This window comes from Hemitrygon akajei, chromosome 10, assembly GCF_048418815.1.
Source record: "Hemitrygon akajei chromosome 10, sHemAka1.3, whole genome shotgun sequence".
Lineage (NCBI taxonomy): Eukaryota > Metazoa > Chordata > Chondrichthyes > Myliobatiformes > Dasyatidae > Hemitrygon > Hemitrygon akajei.
In genome coordinates this window covers 58315765-58337437 of record NC_133133.1, presented here as the reverse complement: position 1 = coordinate 58337437, position 21673 = coordinate 58315765, and the positions used below count along the sequence as shown (strand labels likewise).

At 40.8% G+C, this 21673-nt stretch overlaps 1 protein-coding gene across 5 annotated transcripts in view; it reads right to left on the bottom strand.

The window, feature by feature from the left end:
• dacha (dachshund a) overlaps positions 1 to 21673 on the bottom strand; it is a 376942-nt gene that overhangs the window by 28683 nt on the left and 326586 nt on the right. For all 5 annotated transcript variants that reach the window (XM_073058389.1, XM_073058390.1, XM_073058391.1 and 2 more), the window contains one exon: positions 1360 to 1503. In XM_073058389.1, coding sequence (XP_072914490.1) covers positions 1360 to 1503 — 144 coding nt within the window. The remainder of the gene's footprint in view (positions 1 to 1359; positions 1504 to 21673) is intronic.

Genomic DNA, 21673 nt, shown 5'->3' with positions numbered 1-21673 from the left:
GTAAGCTTTCTTATCATGTGATCACTAATGAGCAAAAGGGTTTAGTTCCAACAGTTCAGTAACTCTATTAACCTCTGATCCCATCAAATCCACAATGTGCATAATGTTCCGTGGCTAATTTTTACACACATCAGAATGTGTGTGACTATAATTAAAATGTGTTCATTATGCATAATGAAAAGCTATAACACAATTTGGAAATTAGTCCAAGTCATGTGCAAAAATCATTTAATTCATTTGTTATTATCTTCACACCGTGTGGTTTCCGGTGTGGCTACAGTTGGATGATGGGATTCAATCCTGGAGGATGAGTCACTACACTGGTTTAATCCACTAAATGGACTAAATATTCCAGCTTTAATAGAAGGCAGGCCAAGATTGAAGCTAAAATTGAACTTCTATAATCTTGGACAGCACTTATATCAAAGCATTACTAGCATATTTTTGTTCAAGGATTATGTGGCCTCAAAGCCTAATATTTAGTTTCCATGCACAAAGACAACTCTTCAGTGTTCATTCATCACCCCATTTGCTTAATCTGCACTTTCTGGCTTTTTGTGCTGTAATGTTTAATTAAAAAGAAAATTCTATGTTTATTTGCACCTGACAATATAATCAGGGGAACAAATCAACATATTACACTCCCTCATGTCAGCTGTTTGTACAAATCCACCATCCATAACTGAGTAATCAATCATGATACAACCCCTTATGTAAGGCTATGGAAAGAGCTCTCCCCATTTCCCCCACAGCAACAGAAAATCAATGACCTTAAATTTATATTCAGTAATGAACTTTGGAAAGCTCAGTGTCATGGTTCAGTTAAACATTAAACTTAATTTGACAAATAAACAACTCCATATGGCTAGCATGTTAATAGTTAAATTATGTTATCTGAAGCTTGATCTGTCCTGTTTGTATTTCCACAAAGGAAAATAAAAGCTTCCACAATGCAAAAGGAAGAAATTGATTCACTTCTTCAAAAACGATTTGCATTTGTGGTAGCCACCCATGTCTGTACATGATGGATAGTGTTGGAGCAAAGTGCTCCCTTTGGCTTTTGATAAATTCCCACAGAATTCAAACTTACAATGAAAACTGAGCAGGGTCTGAAGTAAAATATTCTGCATTTTCTGTAAAGAGTATATGTTCCTAATTGTCAGACACTCGCTTTAATTGAACATTAACCAGGTTATTCACATGAACTATCCTTTCATCCTCCTCATTATAATCTGTAAAGATATTTTAAATCAATATTTCATCAGTTCAAACTGTAAACTATAGTAGTTTATTTTTCTTCACATTTCTTACATTTCCACCCAGAAAAACAACATTAAATGAAATGAAATGAAAGTATACCATTAAGCACCCTGAGACTTTCTGTGGATGTGGCCTGTTGTAAAGCTTGTTCCACTTGTTCTCGTCGCTTTGACTCAAATTCAAGTGCTTCCTGTAATTTCCTTTTTGCCTTTTTCTCTTTCTTCAGTCGTTTCTGAATTGTTGCTGGAATTGTATAGATACATAACAAATGAATCTATGTCGTTATTTTATTCACAAAATACAGCTGCATGACATCAATTTCCATGTTGTTTTATACTCTGTATATAAAATACTACAATACAAAAATCTGTGCTGAACTCGCTGCCTTAAATTTTCATTGAATAAAACGCAGCACTTTATGAGAAGTGGTTTATATTTAAAATTTTATCCTTAAGAACTTCAGGTTACTTTTGTTTGAACCATTTTAACTATCTTTATGTTAGATAATTCAATATTTGCAGAATTATGCAACTTTACCAAAATTATCATGATGTAATTCTGTACAGACAAATATTTAGAAATTAGACTGCACCTGCTTATGGAGCATTAAAGCAGTGTTGCAGTTAATACTAACAGCAGATGAGGCTCACTACTAAGCAATGCAAAATCAGTCAAGGGCAAGTATGCACCACAATACTGTGTTTTATTTTACTTCTTGTGAAATCTCCCAGAATCAAAGATGATGCATCTCCCTTCTGGCTTTGAGGATTCTGAGGTAGCTAACGAGGCCAGTGTGGGTTCTGTATGTACTTCCACAGATGTGACAAATATTGGATGGGTAAGCACACTCCTTCTGCCATTGATGCAAGGCTCGTGTATTTCCAACGCATGGACAGGGATCTCAACACCATCCAGCAAGCATATTCTTCACATAGGATGGCATTGGCAGTGGATTCCAGGAGTCAGTAGGGATGATGTATTTCTTCAAGGATACTGCATACATTATCTCAAATCTTTTTCTCAATCCTCCTGGTAATCTCTTCCAAAGACAGCGCTTGATGGTCAAGAAAGAGCTGTGCTCCTAATCTAATCTTCCATCATTTGGTCCATAATGCTGGGACGTGGCTCTTAAAGTACATCTCAGTCTAGCTTCAATGTCATGAAACTTTCAGTCTCTACCAGACAGGCAGTTCCAGACCCTACCTCACAGCTCTCCAGATTAAATCCAGTTTTCTCCCAAAAAGGAGCACTAAAATATGACATAAATGGTTGCTAGAGAGACCTGCCTAAATTTAATATAGTTGATACCAATTTACTTTTCAGGAATCGCAAAAGGGCATCAGTCACTAAAGGACACACTCATTCTGCCAACCATTATGTGGCATTGCAGACATGGCTGGCACAAGGAGTGTGCCTTTAGGAAAAAGGGACTAGAGGGGAGAGGAAGAGTGCTCTAAAATTTTCTGAAGGGATTGGTGAATGGCTGGTCAATGAGATGGTCACCGTATGGGAAATCCAGGTGGCCTACCTAGGTTGCTATGAGCAGTGCCTACAGTAAGAGGCAGCTCCTGTTGTCTCCTCCAAGAATGAGAATCCCTGCACAAGGAGACAGTGTCACAAGAAATTTCATGATGGGACATCATGAAACTAAGGTAAGTGGCAGGAATTTAAACATATTATACTTGTCTACTGGAAATAACATTAAATAATCTTATATAGACACATTCATCCAGAAAGAGATTCAAATACAGTTAATCTCACAAGACACTGCTACACCCACACCACTCACATGACATGTCCTTTCCTGCAACTCACCCAGCCACAGGCTTTCTGAGCCTCTCTGCTGCTCCAAGCCTCCACATGTAAGCTAATGAAAAAGTTATTCAATGATCTTATTCATTTCGCCCTAAACAGTAAAGAGCAGGATAGGAGTCCACCATTCTAGAAGGGGCTCTCTTGAGTTTAGCACCTCACCAGGCAGGAGATAACACATTCTCTTGCCAGAGTGCAACTCTTCTCACAAGCAGACACAATATGGAATCCTGTAGGTACACTTACTGCCAGCCCTCAAATTCACTACTGCGTCTGTTTTGTAACACCACAGAGGTGTCTTGCATGCAGCTTTTATGTCTAACTTAGGTTTTTTTTATATAATGGCCTCCAGTTTTCCTCCTCCAGGAAATGCAGCAGAGGAGGGAAGGATAAGGAGAAGCGGGATTTGAGCAACAATGATGAATTCTGTCCGTCTTTGTGTACCAAACCTCAGAGCACCATGGGCAAAGGAGATAGGGAAAGCATGTGCCCTGAGGAAATGCACTGAAGGACTACATTCCACAAAGGGTGTGAGGAAATCAAGTGCATTGGCCATGGTGTGCATGAGGAGGCCGAGTCAGTTCATCTGTGTTGCTCAGACAAGGGTCACAATTGAGATTTCTTCTTGACCAGCTGAAACTGATGTACATCAGGATGGTTTGTATATTCAGGCTTGTATGGTTCGATACAGGACTCTTTCGCAAGGTCTGCAGAAAGAGTCTAACTCTATGAACTCACAAGAACTTGCGCAGAACCTGGAGCCAGCATGGCTGGTATGGATGAGTTGAGCCCATTTCATGCTGTATCGCTCTATAACTGTATGAGGCCATGTTCTCAGTTTGAGATTTGATAATCTCTTTTGCAAAGGCTCCAGTCCTGCCACACAGCACTTACTGATATAGCTGACAACTGTCACAGAGTTACAGATGCGGGTCGTGTGATAATATTCTGCTTCCATATCACCTTTATCCAGGTGAAGGTCTTCCACTAGGGACCAGATTGAGGCTCTATTGGAAACAGCGATATCCCAACAGAGAACAGCTTGCTGTCCTCATTCATTGGGCAGCAAGGTTGCTATTGAAAATGGACACAGGATGCTATCCAAGAACAGTTTACAGATCTCCAGGAGCAAAGGGATGTTGCACATGAGCTGGGAGGTGCCAAGTGTGAGCAGATTGTTCCCCTACAAGGCCAAAGATCTGGCAAGCATGACATCTTCTCTTTTCTTCAGGAACTGAGATCCTTTTCCCGTTCATGCACCTCTGCTACTCTAAGCAGATCGCATAGTGAACGGTCAGCTATAAATGCAAATAGCAGGACCCAGGACCCTGCGATTCGGGGTGTGTCGGCTGAGTCAGCTCTGGTTTGGAGCTTGCAATGCTGGTACTGCAGTTTGAGTACCAGCAGATTACTGTATCATTGTCTACCTAGTCCCCTGACATCTTGATGTATCCCCTTACAGGGACAGCATCTCACCTCCCAATACAACTTCTCAACCAATACACTCACCTGTGCCTTACAAACAGCCTTCCTAAATGACTCTCTAACTTGTCTGGGACCTGCAGTCCAAAATTGGCCTACTAAAGTGTTTGAAGGGCATCTGCGTGGACGTGAGAAGAAAGGGAGAAGACTGGCAGTGTCCTGTCTGTGGCAACAGAGGAGTACCACAGCACAACACTTTTAAATATGTCCTTGATAGTTTTCAAATCAAAAGGATTGCTTCAGTGTATCTTATTAGCCAGAAATGTGAAATAAGTCAACTGATGTCACAGTCACATTGTTACCCTGGTGACGGATGAGAATGACCTCCAATGTAACACCAAGCATCTCCTCAGGATGCTTCTCCCCACTTGCCATCTTCTGAACAAGGGAATCCCACCCATATCATTGAAGAACTGAGGAAGGCACTTCACAAGGTAAAATGTTTGCTCATTGTGGCCTGTTCTCCAAGGGCTCCCGTTTATATACAGAAACAGAAGGGACAAGGACAGGTGAGTGCACACCAATCGGAAGTGAGCATTGCGTCGGATGTGTGACACTGAAATGAAATGTAATGCTTCTACTGCTGAGACTTCAGGTTTTCGCTACTAAAATGGTCAATTGATCGAATGATTTGATCTGAATCACACATAAAAGTCCATGACTGTTTTATCATCATTAAATGAGTGTAGACTTAATTTTCTTGTTAGCTCCCCAGTGTATCTCCCTCTCCAGCACATGCAAATGGTGATATGCATTATTTTCAGCAACACTGTCTACAATGGTGAACAACAGACAGACAAGTTCTCAACTAATGAACTGGAAGTGGGAACAAACCCTGAAGTCCTGAATGCAGGGTTTAGAATAGTTCAATTGTATGTGTGGTTAATGTCAAATGATCTACCATAGCTTCAGATGCTCTTCAGGCATGTCCACTTCTGATGAAAGTTTATTTTATATCTGAGGGCTTTAAGAAGATACATTCATTAGGAAATACAATGTACAGAGTACCAGAGTACCACACCACTTAATTAATTGAATCAGAAAGTCATTCACTAGTGTCATACATAGTTCAGGTAGACATGTGAATTCACTGAGAAAATGTCACATAGTTTGCACTGGAGTCTATGATGGCTTAGACAGTTTATGAGATTATGAGGGAATCCCCAGACATTGCCTCCATCCCTTTCTCAATAGTAAGATGAAGCTGAAGACATTGAGTAGGAACATTCCCCAGAGCGTTCACCATCCGGCTACGCCTCTTCCACTTGTTGGTCTTCTGTATTGCTTCCTATTTCTTGGGATTAAATAACTTTGTGCTCTTCTCTGGCACTTTGTAACAGTGTGATACACCTTGCATTACCTCTATTGCAAAGATTTGCAGCTTGGTTTACACTGCTGTAAATCCTCTATACCTGCAGCTCACTGCCAAACTGATATGGGCAACAGAATCTGATCTTTAGGGCATCAACATTCTCTAATCTGGCTCTGGAATTTGTGTGGCTGTCAATGGGTCACCACTCAGTTTGTATGCTTGGAATGCAAACAGCTCTGAGAAATCACTGGCATCCCCAGGCCTCCTTCCTCAGGGTAGCATTGGCCACTGAAAACATCAAGCAATGTGAAATCCCAAGGATTAAATGGTCAGAAAACATTGTCCTTCGACAACCAACTAGAACTTCAGGAGTGGAAACCCTGTGGTTATTCAAGGACACTCTCATGACAAAATACAGGTACATGCACTCAAGAACCATCAAAGAGTTAAGATTCAAAGTACATTTATTATCACAGTGTGTATAAATGATACAAATTAGAGGTTTGATTGCATACAGGAAAAGCAAGAAACTCGAAGATTGTTTCCGATGTTGGGGAAGTCCAGAACGAGGGGTCACAGTTTAAGGATAAAGGGGAAGCCTTTTAGGACCGAGATGAGGAAAAAATTCTTCACACAGAGAGTGGTGAATCTGTGGAATTCTCTGCCACAGGAAACAGTTGAGGCCAGTTCATTGGCTATATTTAAGAGGAAGTTAGATATGGCCCTTGTGGCTAAAGGGATCAGGGGGTATGGGGAGAAAGCAGGTACAGGGTTCTGAGTAGGATGATCAGCCATGATCATACTGAATGGTGGTGCAGGCTCAAAGGGCCGAATGGCCTACCCCTGCACCTATTTTCTATGTTTCTATGAAAGAACCCAATTAATAAAAATAAAGTCCAACCCCCCAATGAGCACAGAGACAGAGAAAAAAACACAAATCATGTAAACAATAGAAACAAGCAACAACAGCAGCATTCTGAATCAAAATGATCCAAATCCCCAGAGCAGCCCAGAGTAGGCCCAAAGCCTCAGTATTGAGTTCAACATATTAGCAGGGCAAATACCCCAAAGTTCACAGACATGAAGCATAGCAGCCGGGGCGGTCTCACAGCCTGAGTGTCGCAGAGAGTGGAGCCCCCGGGCTATCTGGGCTGCCGTTTAAATAGTTTGACAGCTGTGCGTACCTTGTATTAGGACTTGGGTTCCACAGCAGCAAGTTATTCTATGCCTAGAACATGTCGACAGCAATTCACATCAGGCATATAGAAGCCATTCTTGACTTCTCCAAAGTGGCTCAGTGCCCAGAGTGATCCAACCTCGCCCGACTCTCAATACCCTGCCTTTTCAGTCCACCTGTGCTGTGTATTTAAATTGTCCAAACAGAAGATCTTGCCTAGCATTAGGACCCAGGCTTTACCGTGGCAAATCATTCTGGGCCTAGGATGTGCTACACAGCGATTCGCTTCGGACCTAGATTTCAGTGCTGAAGAAGCCGTTCTCGACCTCTCCAAATGAGCTTGGCATTTAGAACATTCTTCCCTCACACCCAGGTTCGTTGGATGGGCGTTGGACCTCCTCTGCCTCATCGTCTGCTCACTGAATCATTCACTCCAACCCGTACAGCTTCATCTCCAAGTGCACTGATTTCGTAGTGCAGCAGCAGGGCACATCTCTTGAATTCGTTTTGCTCTCGCTCACCTTTTCATTGTTTGCGGTGATAGTTTACAACAATGTACTTCAAAAGAAGCGTTCTTAGTAATATTTTTAATTGAATTTCTTTGAAATCAACTTGAATTGGGGATGGGTCATAGCCCAGATATATATTAATGGTTGGAAGAGTTTGCAGGGTTAGGGAAGAACAATGCCATTAAGGGATTTAAAAATAAGAGTGTTTCTTGAAACTGATTAGAAACAGAAAGTGAAATCAGGATGATCATATCATCCTTGCTATCAAATCTCATTACTTTCTGTATTAAATTTTAAAAATGTGATCAAATCCAGCACTGCCAACTGATACAATACCCCTGACACCAGAATGTTGAGATTTCAAGAAGCACATTACAATTCAACAGATTAGAAATTTCAGTCTGTGATCATGTGCAAGGTTAACAGTGAATACAGATTTGTTTCATCATGGCAATTAAAGTATCATCTTATGTTCATTTCCCCATACTTACACTTCAGGCTCATCCTTCATGTACAGTCAGCCCTCCATATCCGTGGGTTCCGCATCCCCAGATTCAACCAACCATGGATCGAAAATATTCAAAATAAAATTCCAGGAAGTTCCAAAAAGCAAAAGTTGAATTTGCTGCACGCCGAGCACGACACTGAATCCACGCGAAGGAAATGATGTGTAGGCATACCCTGCTGAAGCCTCCTGCCATTTCACAGATCCTCAGTCTCTCTCCAGCACTCATTGTTTGAGCACTGTTCGTCTCGCGTCTCGTTTGTTCGCTACTTGTGTTGTGTGCACCCTTTGCTTCTGTGAAAAAACGGCTCCTAAAAAGCAATTAAGTGGTCAAAGCAATTCCTCAAAGGCTAAGAGCATAAAGTGCTATCTCTCAGCGAGAAAATAATAATCTCAGATCTTTTGAAAAGTGGCATGTCACTTGCCAAAGAGAGCCGTAAGGTTGGTAAGTACGAATCGAGCATTCGCACAATGAAGTAGAAAGAAGCTGAAATTTGAAATTCATGGAAGTGTTAGTGCTACCCCTACAATGGCAAAAATGGTCTCTCTGGTTCATGATAAAGTGCTTGCAAAGACAGAAAGTATTAAGTGTGCGGCTGGAGGACATGTCAGAGAAGCATATCCCTGTTGATGGCAAAATTATGCGTGAAAAAACACTTAGCCTCTATGAGCACTACTGTGAGGGGGTTGAGGAGAGCGAGAGGAAGGAGCTTAAGGCTAGTAAGGGATGGCTGGCTAGATATGTAAAGTGCTACAGCCTCAAGAACTTAAAGATCATGGGAGAATCAGCATTGGCTGATGCCGAGGCAACATCAGCTTTCCCAAAGGAGCTGAAGAAACTCATAAGCAATAAGTAATAAGATTACTTATAAGTACCGTAATCTAGAGATGATTTAAAGTATATGGGAGGATGTGCAAATACTACGCCATTTCATATAAGGGACCTGAGCATCCACGGGGGGTCCTGGAACCAATCCCCCGGGGATACCGAGGGACGACTGTAATTCCACTGACTTCCTGCCTGAACTTGGGTGACATGGTAAAGGGCAGCAGAATCAAACTTAAGTTCCTCCTAATAATATTACCAAGCTGGAAATTTTCATGTGAGTTCGCTGTGGAGTGAATGCAAGAGTTCCCAGCACTTCCAATGGGGCAGCCTGTGGGACGAGTGCAGCAAATCCAGCAGCATTCATCTTGTTTTATACAGAAAGCACATAGCCAGTGCAGATATCCAAACAACAGCACAGAGCAGCTGAAATCTGCATCTGAAGTTTTGCTGAGCTGTAAATCTCTCATTCACCAAAATGACCGTCCAACCATTGTACCACAAGGATTTCAATCTTAAACTAAAATACCAATATTAATGTTTTTGGTGATAACTAATTGATCGTACAATTACAGCAAACCTCATCCTCCATATATTAACCATGGCCTACCAATAAGCATGACAGGGTACATGAATTATCTCCCATACTGCAACATGTATTGTCTAATGCTAGTAATTTCTACGGCTTTAATTAATATCCATTACTTAAATAGAATTACATTTACATGGAAGAATGCCTTTAATGAGCTGCCTGGATCCATTAGTGATTCAGGCACAGTTCTTTATGCACATATTGAAGAGTCTTTACGCACAGTAGGATATATTCTTCTGGTACAAATATTAGTGAAACTAGCGAGTGAATCCAAAATGCCAGCAAGCGTGACTGGAGTAAAAAATGTTGAAAATGTTTGTATCCATGGTTCTTTGCTCCCTTGTGTGTTGGAGCAGCTCTGGTGAAGTCCCATTAAATCTTTCACTAGCATCAAAGAATGAATTTAAATCATTGAGTCGCTGGTCAATTTGTCACTTCTGCTCTAGACTTGACAGAATACAAGTGCCACTTCTAGCTTCCAGAATGCACAGTGAGAATCCTGTAATTCTAAAACTCATACTGATTCAGCAGAGCGCTTCGACTGATGGATGCTCATGCTACTTAAAAGTATTTGGAAGAGGTCAAAATACCTTCCCTCTAGCTGTGTAGTTTTTGACCACAGATTTTATAAAGAGCACTGAAATGGAAATCTTAGACAAACATAATTATTTGCAAATTGTGGAACAAGTCCTTAAAGCTAGAAATTGCTTGCTGCAAATGAAAATGACATCATAATCACCCTGACCACAGGGTGAATGAAATGAGTTCACCTTCAGCGTCACCAAGCAGTAAAATCTGAAGATTCAAGACGTGAAATTTTACTAAATAGAGCTCTGTTATGTTGGCTGGTAAATATGCACATAGATTTCTTCAAATAAGGTCAATGGCATAAATGAGAACCAATCAGAGATCAATAGTTCAATGTGCTTTCTTTGCATCTTGATTCTTTAGACGCAAGTGCATTTTGAAACGATACTGACTGCAGCTTGTATATTTGACCAATTATCAACAGATCCCTGTTTGCAATCCCTTCAACCCCACCCTATCCTTATCATAATCTCTCAAGCAGACTCCAGTAAGCATAGTGAGTTTATTTTTTGCCAATGTGTCCCTCAGTCAGCTGGGTGAGGTCTTGAAACTCAATTACAATTGATGGCTACAGTAGCACTGGTGAACTTTAATGGGTATCTTGGAATGTCCCAGCAGATATAGTTGCCTCAGAACTGATGCAAGAAAGGTTTACCAGTGTTATGTTTTGAAATTCCAGTAGTGAATTGAAAGAAAAACATGCGAGCCAGGAAATAAATTTACTTACCGGTAGTTTTACTTTAGTGAGGTGCTAACATAGAACATGGTGGTGTAACGACCTATGCCATTCACATTCTTCTTACAAATAACCCATAATGAATTATGTGAATGAAGAATGCTTAATCAAACACTATATTTACAATATTATATAACCATATAACAATTACAGCATGGAAACAGGCCATCACGGCCCTTCTAGTCCATGCCGAACGCTTACTCTCACCTAGTCCCACCTACCTGCACTCAGCCCATAACCCTCCATTCCTTTCCTGTCCATATACCTATCCAATTTTTTTTTAATGACAAAATCCAACCTGCTTCTACCACTTCTACTGAAAGCTCGGTTCACACAGCTACCACTCTCTGAGTAAAGAAGTTTCCCCTCATGTTACCCCTAAACTTTTGCCCCTTAACTCTAAACTCATGTCCTCTTGTTTGAATCTCTCCTACTCTCAATGGAAAAAGCCTATCCACATCAACTCTATCTATCCCCCTCATAATTTTAAATACCTCTATCAAGTCCCCCTCAACGCTACAAAGAATAAAGACCTAACTTGTTCAACCTTTCTCCGTAACGTAGGTACTGAAACCCAGGTAACATTCTAGTAAATCTCCTCTGTACTCTCTCTAATTTGTTGACAGCTTTCCCATAATTTGGTGACCAGAGCTGTACACAATACTCCAAATTTGGCCTCACCAATGCCTTGCACAATTTTAACATTACATCCCAACTCCTATACTCAATGCTCTGATTTATAAAGGTCAACATACCAAAAGCTTTCTTCACCACCCTATCCACATGAGATTCTACCTTCAGGGAACTATGCACCATTATTCCTAGATCACTCTCTTCTACTGCATTCCTCAATGCCCTAACATTTACCATGTATGTCCTATTTTGATTATTCCTACCAAAATGTAGCACCTCACACTTATCAGCATTAAACTCCATCTGCCATCTTTCAGCCCACTCTTCTAGCTGGCCTAAATTACTGGCCTATATTACTCAAATAATGCTAAAATATTAAATACATTACGCTCCTCCCTGCTTAGCGATAAACTTCAAATCAATATTGAACGCATCTCAACTCAAATATGTAACAGATTGTTCTCTAGTATTTTTACTAGCCTCCTCCATGCTGCATGGTGGTTGTAGGAGGTGCCTCTTGGACTGCAGGAAGTGAGTCTGCACACCTTTCTTTTGAACATGTTAGCATCCCGAACAGTGCATGGCAAGCTGCTCGATCTGCTGTCTATCCCAAGCCACCAGACAAAGGCTTCGAGACAATGCTTTCATTTTGACCACGCCCAGATGACTGATATGTAGCTTCTCCAACACATTAACTCTCAGCTAGGATGGTTCAAGAACTCCCAATTCTCCTATGAGGCAATATTTGTGAAGGACAAGTTCATCCCAGCGTGAGTGAAAATGGGGAACTGGATTAGCCATTTTGGGTTACCATGTAGACTTGAGACAGTATTGGGCCTTTTCTAGTTTCCCTTTGGATCATCTCTGCTGTATTAAGACGACTTTTAATTTGCATTAGGGAAACTACATCAAGAGGAATGTCCCCTTTTGTAGAAGTTTCCAGGTATTGCCTCTAAGTGGGACAATCTATCAGCATATCCATAATTGGTCATCCTCTTGAATTCGATGATTTAATTGTGTCCTCCAAGATACAGACCCCATCTCGTCACTCATGCTGCTGCTGGTGGAACACCCTTCTGTGGATTGAAAATGGACACCAGTGGTTGGTGATCAGTAATGAAGGTAAAGTCTCTCCCACACAAGTACAGGTTGAAATGTTTTACACTCCAAATCAGACTCAAGGCCTCTCTGTCAATCTGTTTATAATTCTTCTCTGGAGTAGAAAAGCTATGGAGCATTCACTACCATCACTGATAACATATGACATGACTGTATCTATATACCATAAAGCAAGGTTTCACAGGCAAGCTTCACAGGATGACGTGGATCATAATGTGTGAGTATAATTTCTGATGTCACCATCTCCTTTGTCTTTCAGAAAGCCACTTCACACTGCTTTGTCCATTGCCATTTCTTCCCAGTAATGAGTTCAAGGGGTGGAGCACTGTAGCCAGGTTTGGCAGGAACCTGTTATAGTAATTGACAAATCCTAAACAGAACCCCAACTGTGACAGGTCCTTTGGCCTTGGGGCATCCACTGCTTAAATTTCTCAACACACTTGTGTCAACTTGTGCACAAGTGATGTGACCACTCCAAGTGTTGCGTGGTTTAAGGAATTCACTCTTGTGTCGTGCTCTGTGCCCATAATCTTCTAATCTTTTTAACAGTGCCTTGAGATTTTGGAGACGTTCCTTGTTATCCTCACCTGTAGCAATGACATCATCCAGGTAACACTGTATACTTGGTCACCTCGCAACATCTAGTCGGTAGATCTTTGGCAGAATGCAACTGCAGATGTTACTCCAAATATAAGCCTATTATCGTGATAAAGCCCTTTGGGAGTGTTTATGGTATGAAACACTTTGGATCTTCTTCCACCTCCATCTGTAGGTAGACTTAGCTAAGTCCACTTCACCGAAGGATGGTTCTGTTAGAAAAGTTTACAAAGGTATGCTCTATCCTGGGCAGAGGGTATTGATCTACTTTCAGTACTGGGTTGATGGTGACCTTAAAACACCACAGACCCTGACAGACCCATCCTTCCTGGCTCCTGGGAAAAGTCATTTCTCATGGCTCCACTCAAACTTGGAAATAATTCCTTCAGTCTCTATGTGATCAAGCTCACTGGCTACTTTATCATGGATTGTATAAGAAACCGGACTTGCTTTGGAAAACATTTGTGTAGCATTTTTATTTAACGCTATTTTACCCTTGATATATTTGAGTTTTCTAATGTCATTCTTGACCATTGTTGTGGCATCATGCAGTACCTTTCTTAATTTACTTTCAGGTGATTCTGTTGTGGGGGTGCAGCTTGCAAATGGTGGATGGATCTTCAATCAATTTGTAATTGCCTCAGCCAATCACGGCCACACAATGTTAACCCTCCTGTCTTTACCACATACAAGCCCAATGTGGCTTGTTGGATGTTGTATTTCACCGCTACCAATGGCATTCCCACACGAATTATCTCTACAGTATAAGTACTTAGTTGGATATCTGTAGCCTTCAGTTTATTATCTTTACAATGCCACTCAAACTCATTTTATGTAATTACTAAAACAGTCGAGCCAGTGTCCAATTCCATTTTAAATAATTTGCCGTTCACTTCTGGTGTAAGTCATATTGCATGTCTCTAGTTAGTTATCACATTGTGAATCTAAAAGCTAGCCAGCTCTGTGTCACTCTCATCATTATCAGATTTTTCATCAACAGCATGCTGATTGGCGCCCTTTTTGAAATTGCAACTTTTAAAAAATCTTTGTCTCTTCACTGTGCAGTCCATTTATTGTTGTCTGCCAACATGCTCTTTGAATGTGTCCGACTATGTTGCCTTTTCTGAAAGTTTTGCCTTTAAATCTGCATTGGTCTGGTGTACGTGTGCCCTGCCACAATGGCTACCTAATTTGTTCTGCCAGGCAGGTTTCTGTTTAGACATTGCAATTTCATTCACGCTCACTTTCATTCCTCATTGCAACTCACTCGCATCTCTGGCTGCTGCTTCCATTGATATAACAACTTCAACTGCGCTTTTTAATGTGAGTTGTATTTCAGTTAGGAGCTGTTTTTGAATGCTTTCTTGAAAGATTCCACAAACTAAATGATCTCCCAGTGCTTCATTAAGCCCATCACTGAACTGCCAATGTTCAGACAATTTCTCAACTCAAATATGTAGCATATTGGTCTCCATTATTTTGATCCGCTGATCTATCCCATGCCACCAGACAAAGCTTTGAGCTGATGCCTTCAATTTGTCCATGCCTCAATAACCAGTATGTAGCTCCTCCAGCACTTCCACTCTTGGAATGGATGGATACAACAAGTCTCAATCCCCACATAAGGCAACCCTTTCAAGGACCAGTTCATGCTGGTGTTGGTAAAAGTGAGAGAGCTGGAATTCATGCCATACATTCCAGCCATTTTGGGTTGCCATGTAGACCTGAGACAGTGATGGGTCTTTTCTGGTTTCCCTTTGGATTGTCTCTACCATAAGAGGAGACTTTTGATTTGCGTTACGAAAAGGAGTGTCCTCTTTTGTAAATTTTTCAGGTAATTCCTTTTCCAAAGGTAAACAGGACAATCCATCAACATTTCCATGATTAGTCCTCTTGAATTCAACCTTGTACTTCTGTCCTCCTAGAAACAGAGCCCATCTCTGCATTCATGCTGCTGCTCTTAAGAGAACACCTGTCTGTGGATAAAAATGGATACTGGTGTTGGTGCTATTAATGAAGGTAAACTCTCTCCCATACAAGTACTGGCTGAAATGTTTTACACCCCAAACCAGACTCTAGGCCTCTATTAACCTGTGAATAATTTTCTCTGCAGTAGTAAGAGAATGTGATGTATGGGCAACGGGATGTTCACTTCCATCACTGATAGCATGTGGCACGAGTGCCCCTATAACACAAGGCGAGGTTTCACAGGCAAGTTTCACTGGACGTTGTGGTTCATAATGTGTGAGTACAGTCTCCGTCATTACCATTTACTTCATCTTTTTGAAAGTCACCTCACACTGCTTTGTCCATGGCCATTTCTTCTGGATCTGTAGTGATAAATTCAAGAAGTGGAGCACAGTAGCTGCGTTTGACGGGAACGTGTTATAGTATCTGACAAATCCTAAAAAGGACTGCACCGTTGCTTGAATTTTCTCAGGCACTTGTGCAATCTTTGTATGTTGATGGTGTGACCACAAAGAGTGATGCTTGGCTTAAAGAATTCACCATTGTCGTGTTGGCTCTGAATCCATAATCTTCTAATCTTTTTAATGCTGTTATGAGATTTTGTAATGTTTCTCATCATCTTCACTGGTAAAAATGATGTCACCCAGGTTACACTGAGTGCCTGGACACCCTTGCAGCACCTGGTCCATGAATTTCTGCCAGAGTGCATGTTTCGATGCTACTCCAAAAATAAACCTATTATTAAGCGATAAAGCCCTGTGTGAGTTTTTATGCAGAGAAACTTTTTGGACTCCCTGTCATCTGTTGGTAAGCCTCAGATGGGGTGTATGGGGTGTCAGGGAGGGGTAGAACCTCTGGTGGGGGAACATGTTGCGTCCTTTTTAGTCGGTTTGTCCACCTTTGGTCCCCACCTGGCACTCTGCTCTCACCTGTGGCTCCCCGTAGCTGTTTGCATGTGACAGCGGCCACACCCCGGGCAATGGCTTCGACAAGCCGGCTAAATCAGGTGAGGGTAGCCGACGGGTCTCAAACCCTCGGTGAGATAGGGAGTTATCCATCCCAACATGTGAAGGCAGACTCCGGCGGATTGAGTGGACGAGACCAATGGAAGGTCCAACGGTGAAGAAGGCGGTCTCTGCAAGCATCGTGGAATGTGTAGAGCATGACAAGACACAGAAGATGTCCTGGTCATCCACAGCACCTAGTCCCATCTCCAGCTGTCTTGACTCTTGTCTTGCCACTGGATCCAGATGGAAATTGGGAAGAGAGAGTGAGGCTGACACTGCGCAACTCTCCCTCACTTAACTCCAAATCAAGCGATAGTCTCAACACCATCATCATTATCATAATGGTGTCGAGGTCTTCATTGACAACAATGGATGAACAACCAACCAAGCCTCAGATAAGACAACTTTGTTTCCTTCCAGAAAGGTTTACAAAGATATCCTCTACTCTGGCAGAGGGCATTGATCGACTTTTAGTACTAGGTTAAAATCTCCACAGATCCTGACAGACCCTTTCTTCTTGGCTACTGGGATCACTGGCATTGTCCAAGTGCTCCACTCAACTTTGGAAAGACTTCTGTCAGCCTTCATGTGATCTAATTCACTGGCTACTTTAGTTTTATCCTTGATATGCTTGAGATTTCCAATTGCATCTCAGAACGCAGCTGTGGCATCATCCAGTACCTTTGTTAATTCCCTTTCAGTTGACTCTATTATAGGGGATTTGGCATGCAAATTGAGGATGGATTTCCAATCAAGATGTCATTGTCTCAGCCAATCATGGCTCCACAGTGCTGGCCCACCTGTTTTGACTACCTGCACACCCAATGTGGCTGGTTGGATGTTGAATTTTACCATTACAAATGCCATTCCCATAGGAGTTGTCTTTTCTCCATTGTAGCTGAATATCTGCAGGCATCAGATCAGTATTTGAAACGCATTCAAACTCATTTTGTGGGATGACTGAAACAACTGAGCCAGCGTCCAATTCCATTTTAATTAATTTGTCTATTGCGTTTCTATTGTTAGTTTCCACATTGGATATCTCAAGGCTACACAATCCTTTGTCACTCTTATCATTGTCAAATTTTCCACCAAAAGCATGCAGATGCTCTTTATGAAATTGTAACTTGACTTTTTATCTTTTTCTCTTCCCTGTGTAGTCCATTCCATTTATTTTTGTCTGCATGCCATGCTCTTTGTATGTGTCCTACTTTGTTACACTTTCTGCAAATTTAAACTTTAAACCTGCATCGGTCTTGTGTATGTGACCCCCTGCCACAATGGTAACGCAATTTGTTAGGCCAGGCCAGTTTCTGTTTAAATTATTCAATTTTGTTCATGCTCACTTTCATTCCTGACTACAACTTAATTGCATCTCTGGCTGTTGTTTCCATTAATAGAGCAATTTCAACTGCTCTTTTAAATGTAAGTTGCACTTCAGTTAAGAGCCATTTTTAGAATCTTTCGTGTAGGATTCCACAAAGCAAACAATCTCTCAATGCATCATTAGGTCCATCACTAAACTGACAATGCTTGGACAATTTCTTCAGTTCAGCCACATATGGTGAAATGGACTCCCCTTCCTTTTAATTCCATTTATAAAACCCAAAGCATTCTGCAATCAACAATGGCTTCAAAAGTAATGTTCCTGCAACCACAATATCAGCAAAGCTCATTTCAGGCAGTTTGGTTGAAGCCATTAAACTCCTAACAAGCTGTATGCCTTTAATCCCAAACTGGCATTCACTTCTCATCAGCTATTTCATTTTCTTCAAAAATCTGCTCAATTACCTCAGTATACTTGAGCCAGTTATCCATTGAGCAATCAGATGCATCTATCTTTCTGATATAACCAGCCATTTTTGCTCTTTTTTCAATAATTATTATCACCCAGTATGCACTGTTTATGAACCTGTGAATTCTGCCTTATTTTAACTTGATCATCCTTCATTTTGCCAAGAAAATGAGCTACTCCAAAGGAAAAGGAATCATGCTGTGTCTATTTTTAACTCATCTTGCTGTGCTTCAACAGATAGGCAACCGTCTCAGGTTCATTTTAAAAATAACTCATTGCCACTGTTATGTTTTGTAAATCTAAAATATAAATTAATTGAAAGGAAAATAAAGGAACCAGGAATGCTAGTCTTATATTGTTTTCACTTTTAAGCGAGGCTCAGACATATTGTGCAGTGGTGTGATGATGTATGCCATTCATGTACTTTGCACATATAACCATAATGAATTATTTAAACAAAAATGCTTAATCAAACCATATATTTACAATATTACTCAAATATTACTGAAGTATTAAATAAGCAACAAAATGGACTCCTCTTCCTTTTGATTCCACTTATGAAAACTAAAGCATTCCGCAATTAGTAAGGGTTTTGGTTTGAAATGTTCCTGCATTACCTTTCCGATATCAGCAAAATTCATTTCGGGGGGGTTTGGTTGGAGCAGTTAAACTTCTGAGTAAACGGCATGCATTTCCACCTATTACACTCAGCAATACTGGCACTCATTTCTCTTTGGCAATTTAATTTGCTTCAAATACTGCTTAATTTGTTCAGTATACATCATCCAGTTATCTGTTGTGCAATCAAACATGTTTATCTTTCTGATGTTGCTAGCTGTTTTTGCTTTATTTATTATTATTATTACCTGGTACTCACTGCTTACGAACCTGTGAATTTTGACTATTTTCTGCCTTTGATTCTCTATTCTTGCAGGGAAACAAGTGCTCTGCTTTTTTTTAACTTGAACATCTCGCTCTCTCTCTCCTTGCAAAGAAAAAAACATGCTGAGCTTCAACAGGTAGGTATTCATCTCTGATTCATTTTAAAGCTTCCTTGCCACCACTGTTATGTTTTGTAACTCCAGAAACAAATCAGAAGAAGTACACAGAGCCAGGAAATGGGACTGCTTAGTTTTACTTTAGTGAGGCACGCATATATGATTTGGTGGTGTAGTGACATATGCCATTCACATACTTCTTACACAGAACACATAACGAATTACGTAACCAACAAAGAATACTTAATGAAACAATACATTTACAATATCACTCAAATTTTACTGAAATATTAAATATGCTACGACCAGGATTTGATTTCTGGGATGTTCTCTGCAGAAAAATTGTGTAGAATTGGACCGTATACATTAGCTTTAGAAGACTGCAGAATGATCTCACTGAAATATACAAAATGAACAGAACAGGAGATGAGAAACGATTTCGCTCTGGTGATGGCTCTGAAGATTAAAGCATCATGGTAAAAGGTCAGAATTGAGATAAGGACAAATGTCTCTGCTTCGATATTTGAATCTTTGAAGCCCTCTACTTTCAAGGCACTGGGTGCTCAGTCACTGAGAATATTCAAGACTGAGGTTCATAGATTTTGAGCACTAAAACATGATTTTACTGAATGACAGAATAACTCAAGGGCTAGTTGACCTCATCCGAGGTCTTGTGTGCTCATTCATTGTGCTATCTTGTTAAAAGTGAATACATCAGATTAAGCACATATAAAATTATGAAATGAAGCTGAAAGGAGATCCATCATGAGATCAGATGGATAAAATTTTACTTATTTAGTGATACGGTGAAGAACAGGCCATTCCAGCCCAAAGAACCGTACTGGCCAGCAACCCACCTATTTTAAGCCAAGCCTAATCACAGGACAAGTTACAACAAACAATTAACCTACTAACCAGTACGTCTTTTCACTGTAGGAGGAAACCAGAGCACACAGGAAGAACATACAAACTTTTCCGCAGACAACGTTGGAACTGAACTCCAAACACCAGTGCCCCAAGCTGTAACAGCATCACGCTAACCGCTACCCTACCATGGTGCATCAATTCAGCTAAGTCTAGAAAGCACAAGCCACTGAAAGGAAAGCAGTTTTGCTAATTAATGGATAAATTAATCCAATACTTTTGGGTATCCTCTCTGATGTTGTTCAAATAACCTTAGAAAATGTAAACTGCAAATGAGAAGGTGGTTGTCAATGGCTTTGTAATGATCATGCCAATATACGAGTCTAAATAAAACTGCTGAAAATCATCAGTTGCTTTGGTAAAACCAGCTCACAAAACTGTAAGTTAACATTGAACATATTCCGCTGTTTAAACTGCCACTTGCTAGTTTGTTCAATATCTGAGAACAGCAGTAGACATTTACAGTAAATGGCAAGTTGCTTTTATAGCATAAACTAGGACACAGAGGGGCAAGACTTCTGATTGTACTGTTTGGACGTGATATTAATGCGCAGGTTTAACAGCTGCCAGGTAACCTGTCAAAACATTTTGTTTTACTTAACCTTACCCTCCCTTCAACTTGCTGCTGGAAACTTGGAATGTGAGCACACCTATTTTAACCAAGTGATCAACTCAATCAATGCTACAAATGACTACAGTTGCATCATACAAACTTCTAAACAGCTCTATTTTCTCAACTGGTTTGATCATAAGACATAGGAACAGACTTACGCCATTCAGCCCATTCTGCTCCAACAATCCATCATGGCTAATTTATTATCCCTTGCAAGTCCATTCTCCTGCCTTCTCCCAGCAACCTTTGACACCCTTACTAATTAAGAATCTGTCAAGCTCCACTCTAAATATACCTAATGACTTTGCCTCTACAGATATCTGTAGCAATGAATTCCATAGATTCACCGTCTTCCAGGTAAAGAAATTCTTCCTCATCTCTGGTCTAAAGGCATGTCCTTCTGTTCTGAGTCTGTGCCCTCTGGTCCTAGACTCCCCATTATAAGAAACATCCTCCCCATATCCACTCTGTCTAAGCCTTTCTATATTTGATGGGTTTCAACGAGATAACCCTCATTCTTCTAAACTCCAATGAGTACAGGCCCAGAGCCATCTGACCACAGCATCTGCAGTGTACTTTGTGTTTACCAGAGCCATCAAACACTCCTCACACATTAATCTTGTCATTCCCGGGATCATTCTCATGAACCTCCTCTGAATCCTCTCCAGTGTCAGCACATCCTTTCTTAGATTAAGGGCCCAAAATTTTTCACAATGTCTGTGTGGTCTAACCAATGTCTTTTAAAGCCTCAGCATTACATCCTTGCTTGTCTACTCTAGACCTCTCTGGAGGGACATAAGAATGTGGAGCTAAAATATAGGCAAAAAACCAGTTGAGCCAACCAATCTGTTTTGCTTCCATAAATCCTATGTTAATCCATTTGAAGCATTAAAATAGCTGACAAACATCATAGTCACATTGGTAACAATCATAACGCAAAGCTATTTCGAATGAATTTATTTAAGACACATCAAAGTGTTACGACTGTGCCCCAACTCTGAGCGGCCGAAGGGTACAAAGTAGCCCCCTCCTTTTTGAGAATCGCAAGATCACTATTTATTCAGGTCAGGAGACCCAGGAAATGAGAGAGAGACTTTTGGAATGTGTCCTGGCCCCTCAGCATTACAAAGCCACGGAAAACAGCCACTGTCTCTTGGAAACGGAATTGTGTATTGAGTACTGTATTATTTATTTGAAGCCCTCAGGGAATGACCAGAGTG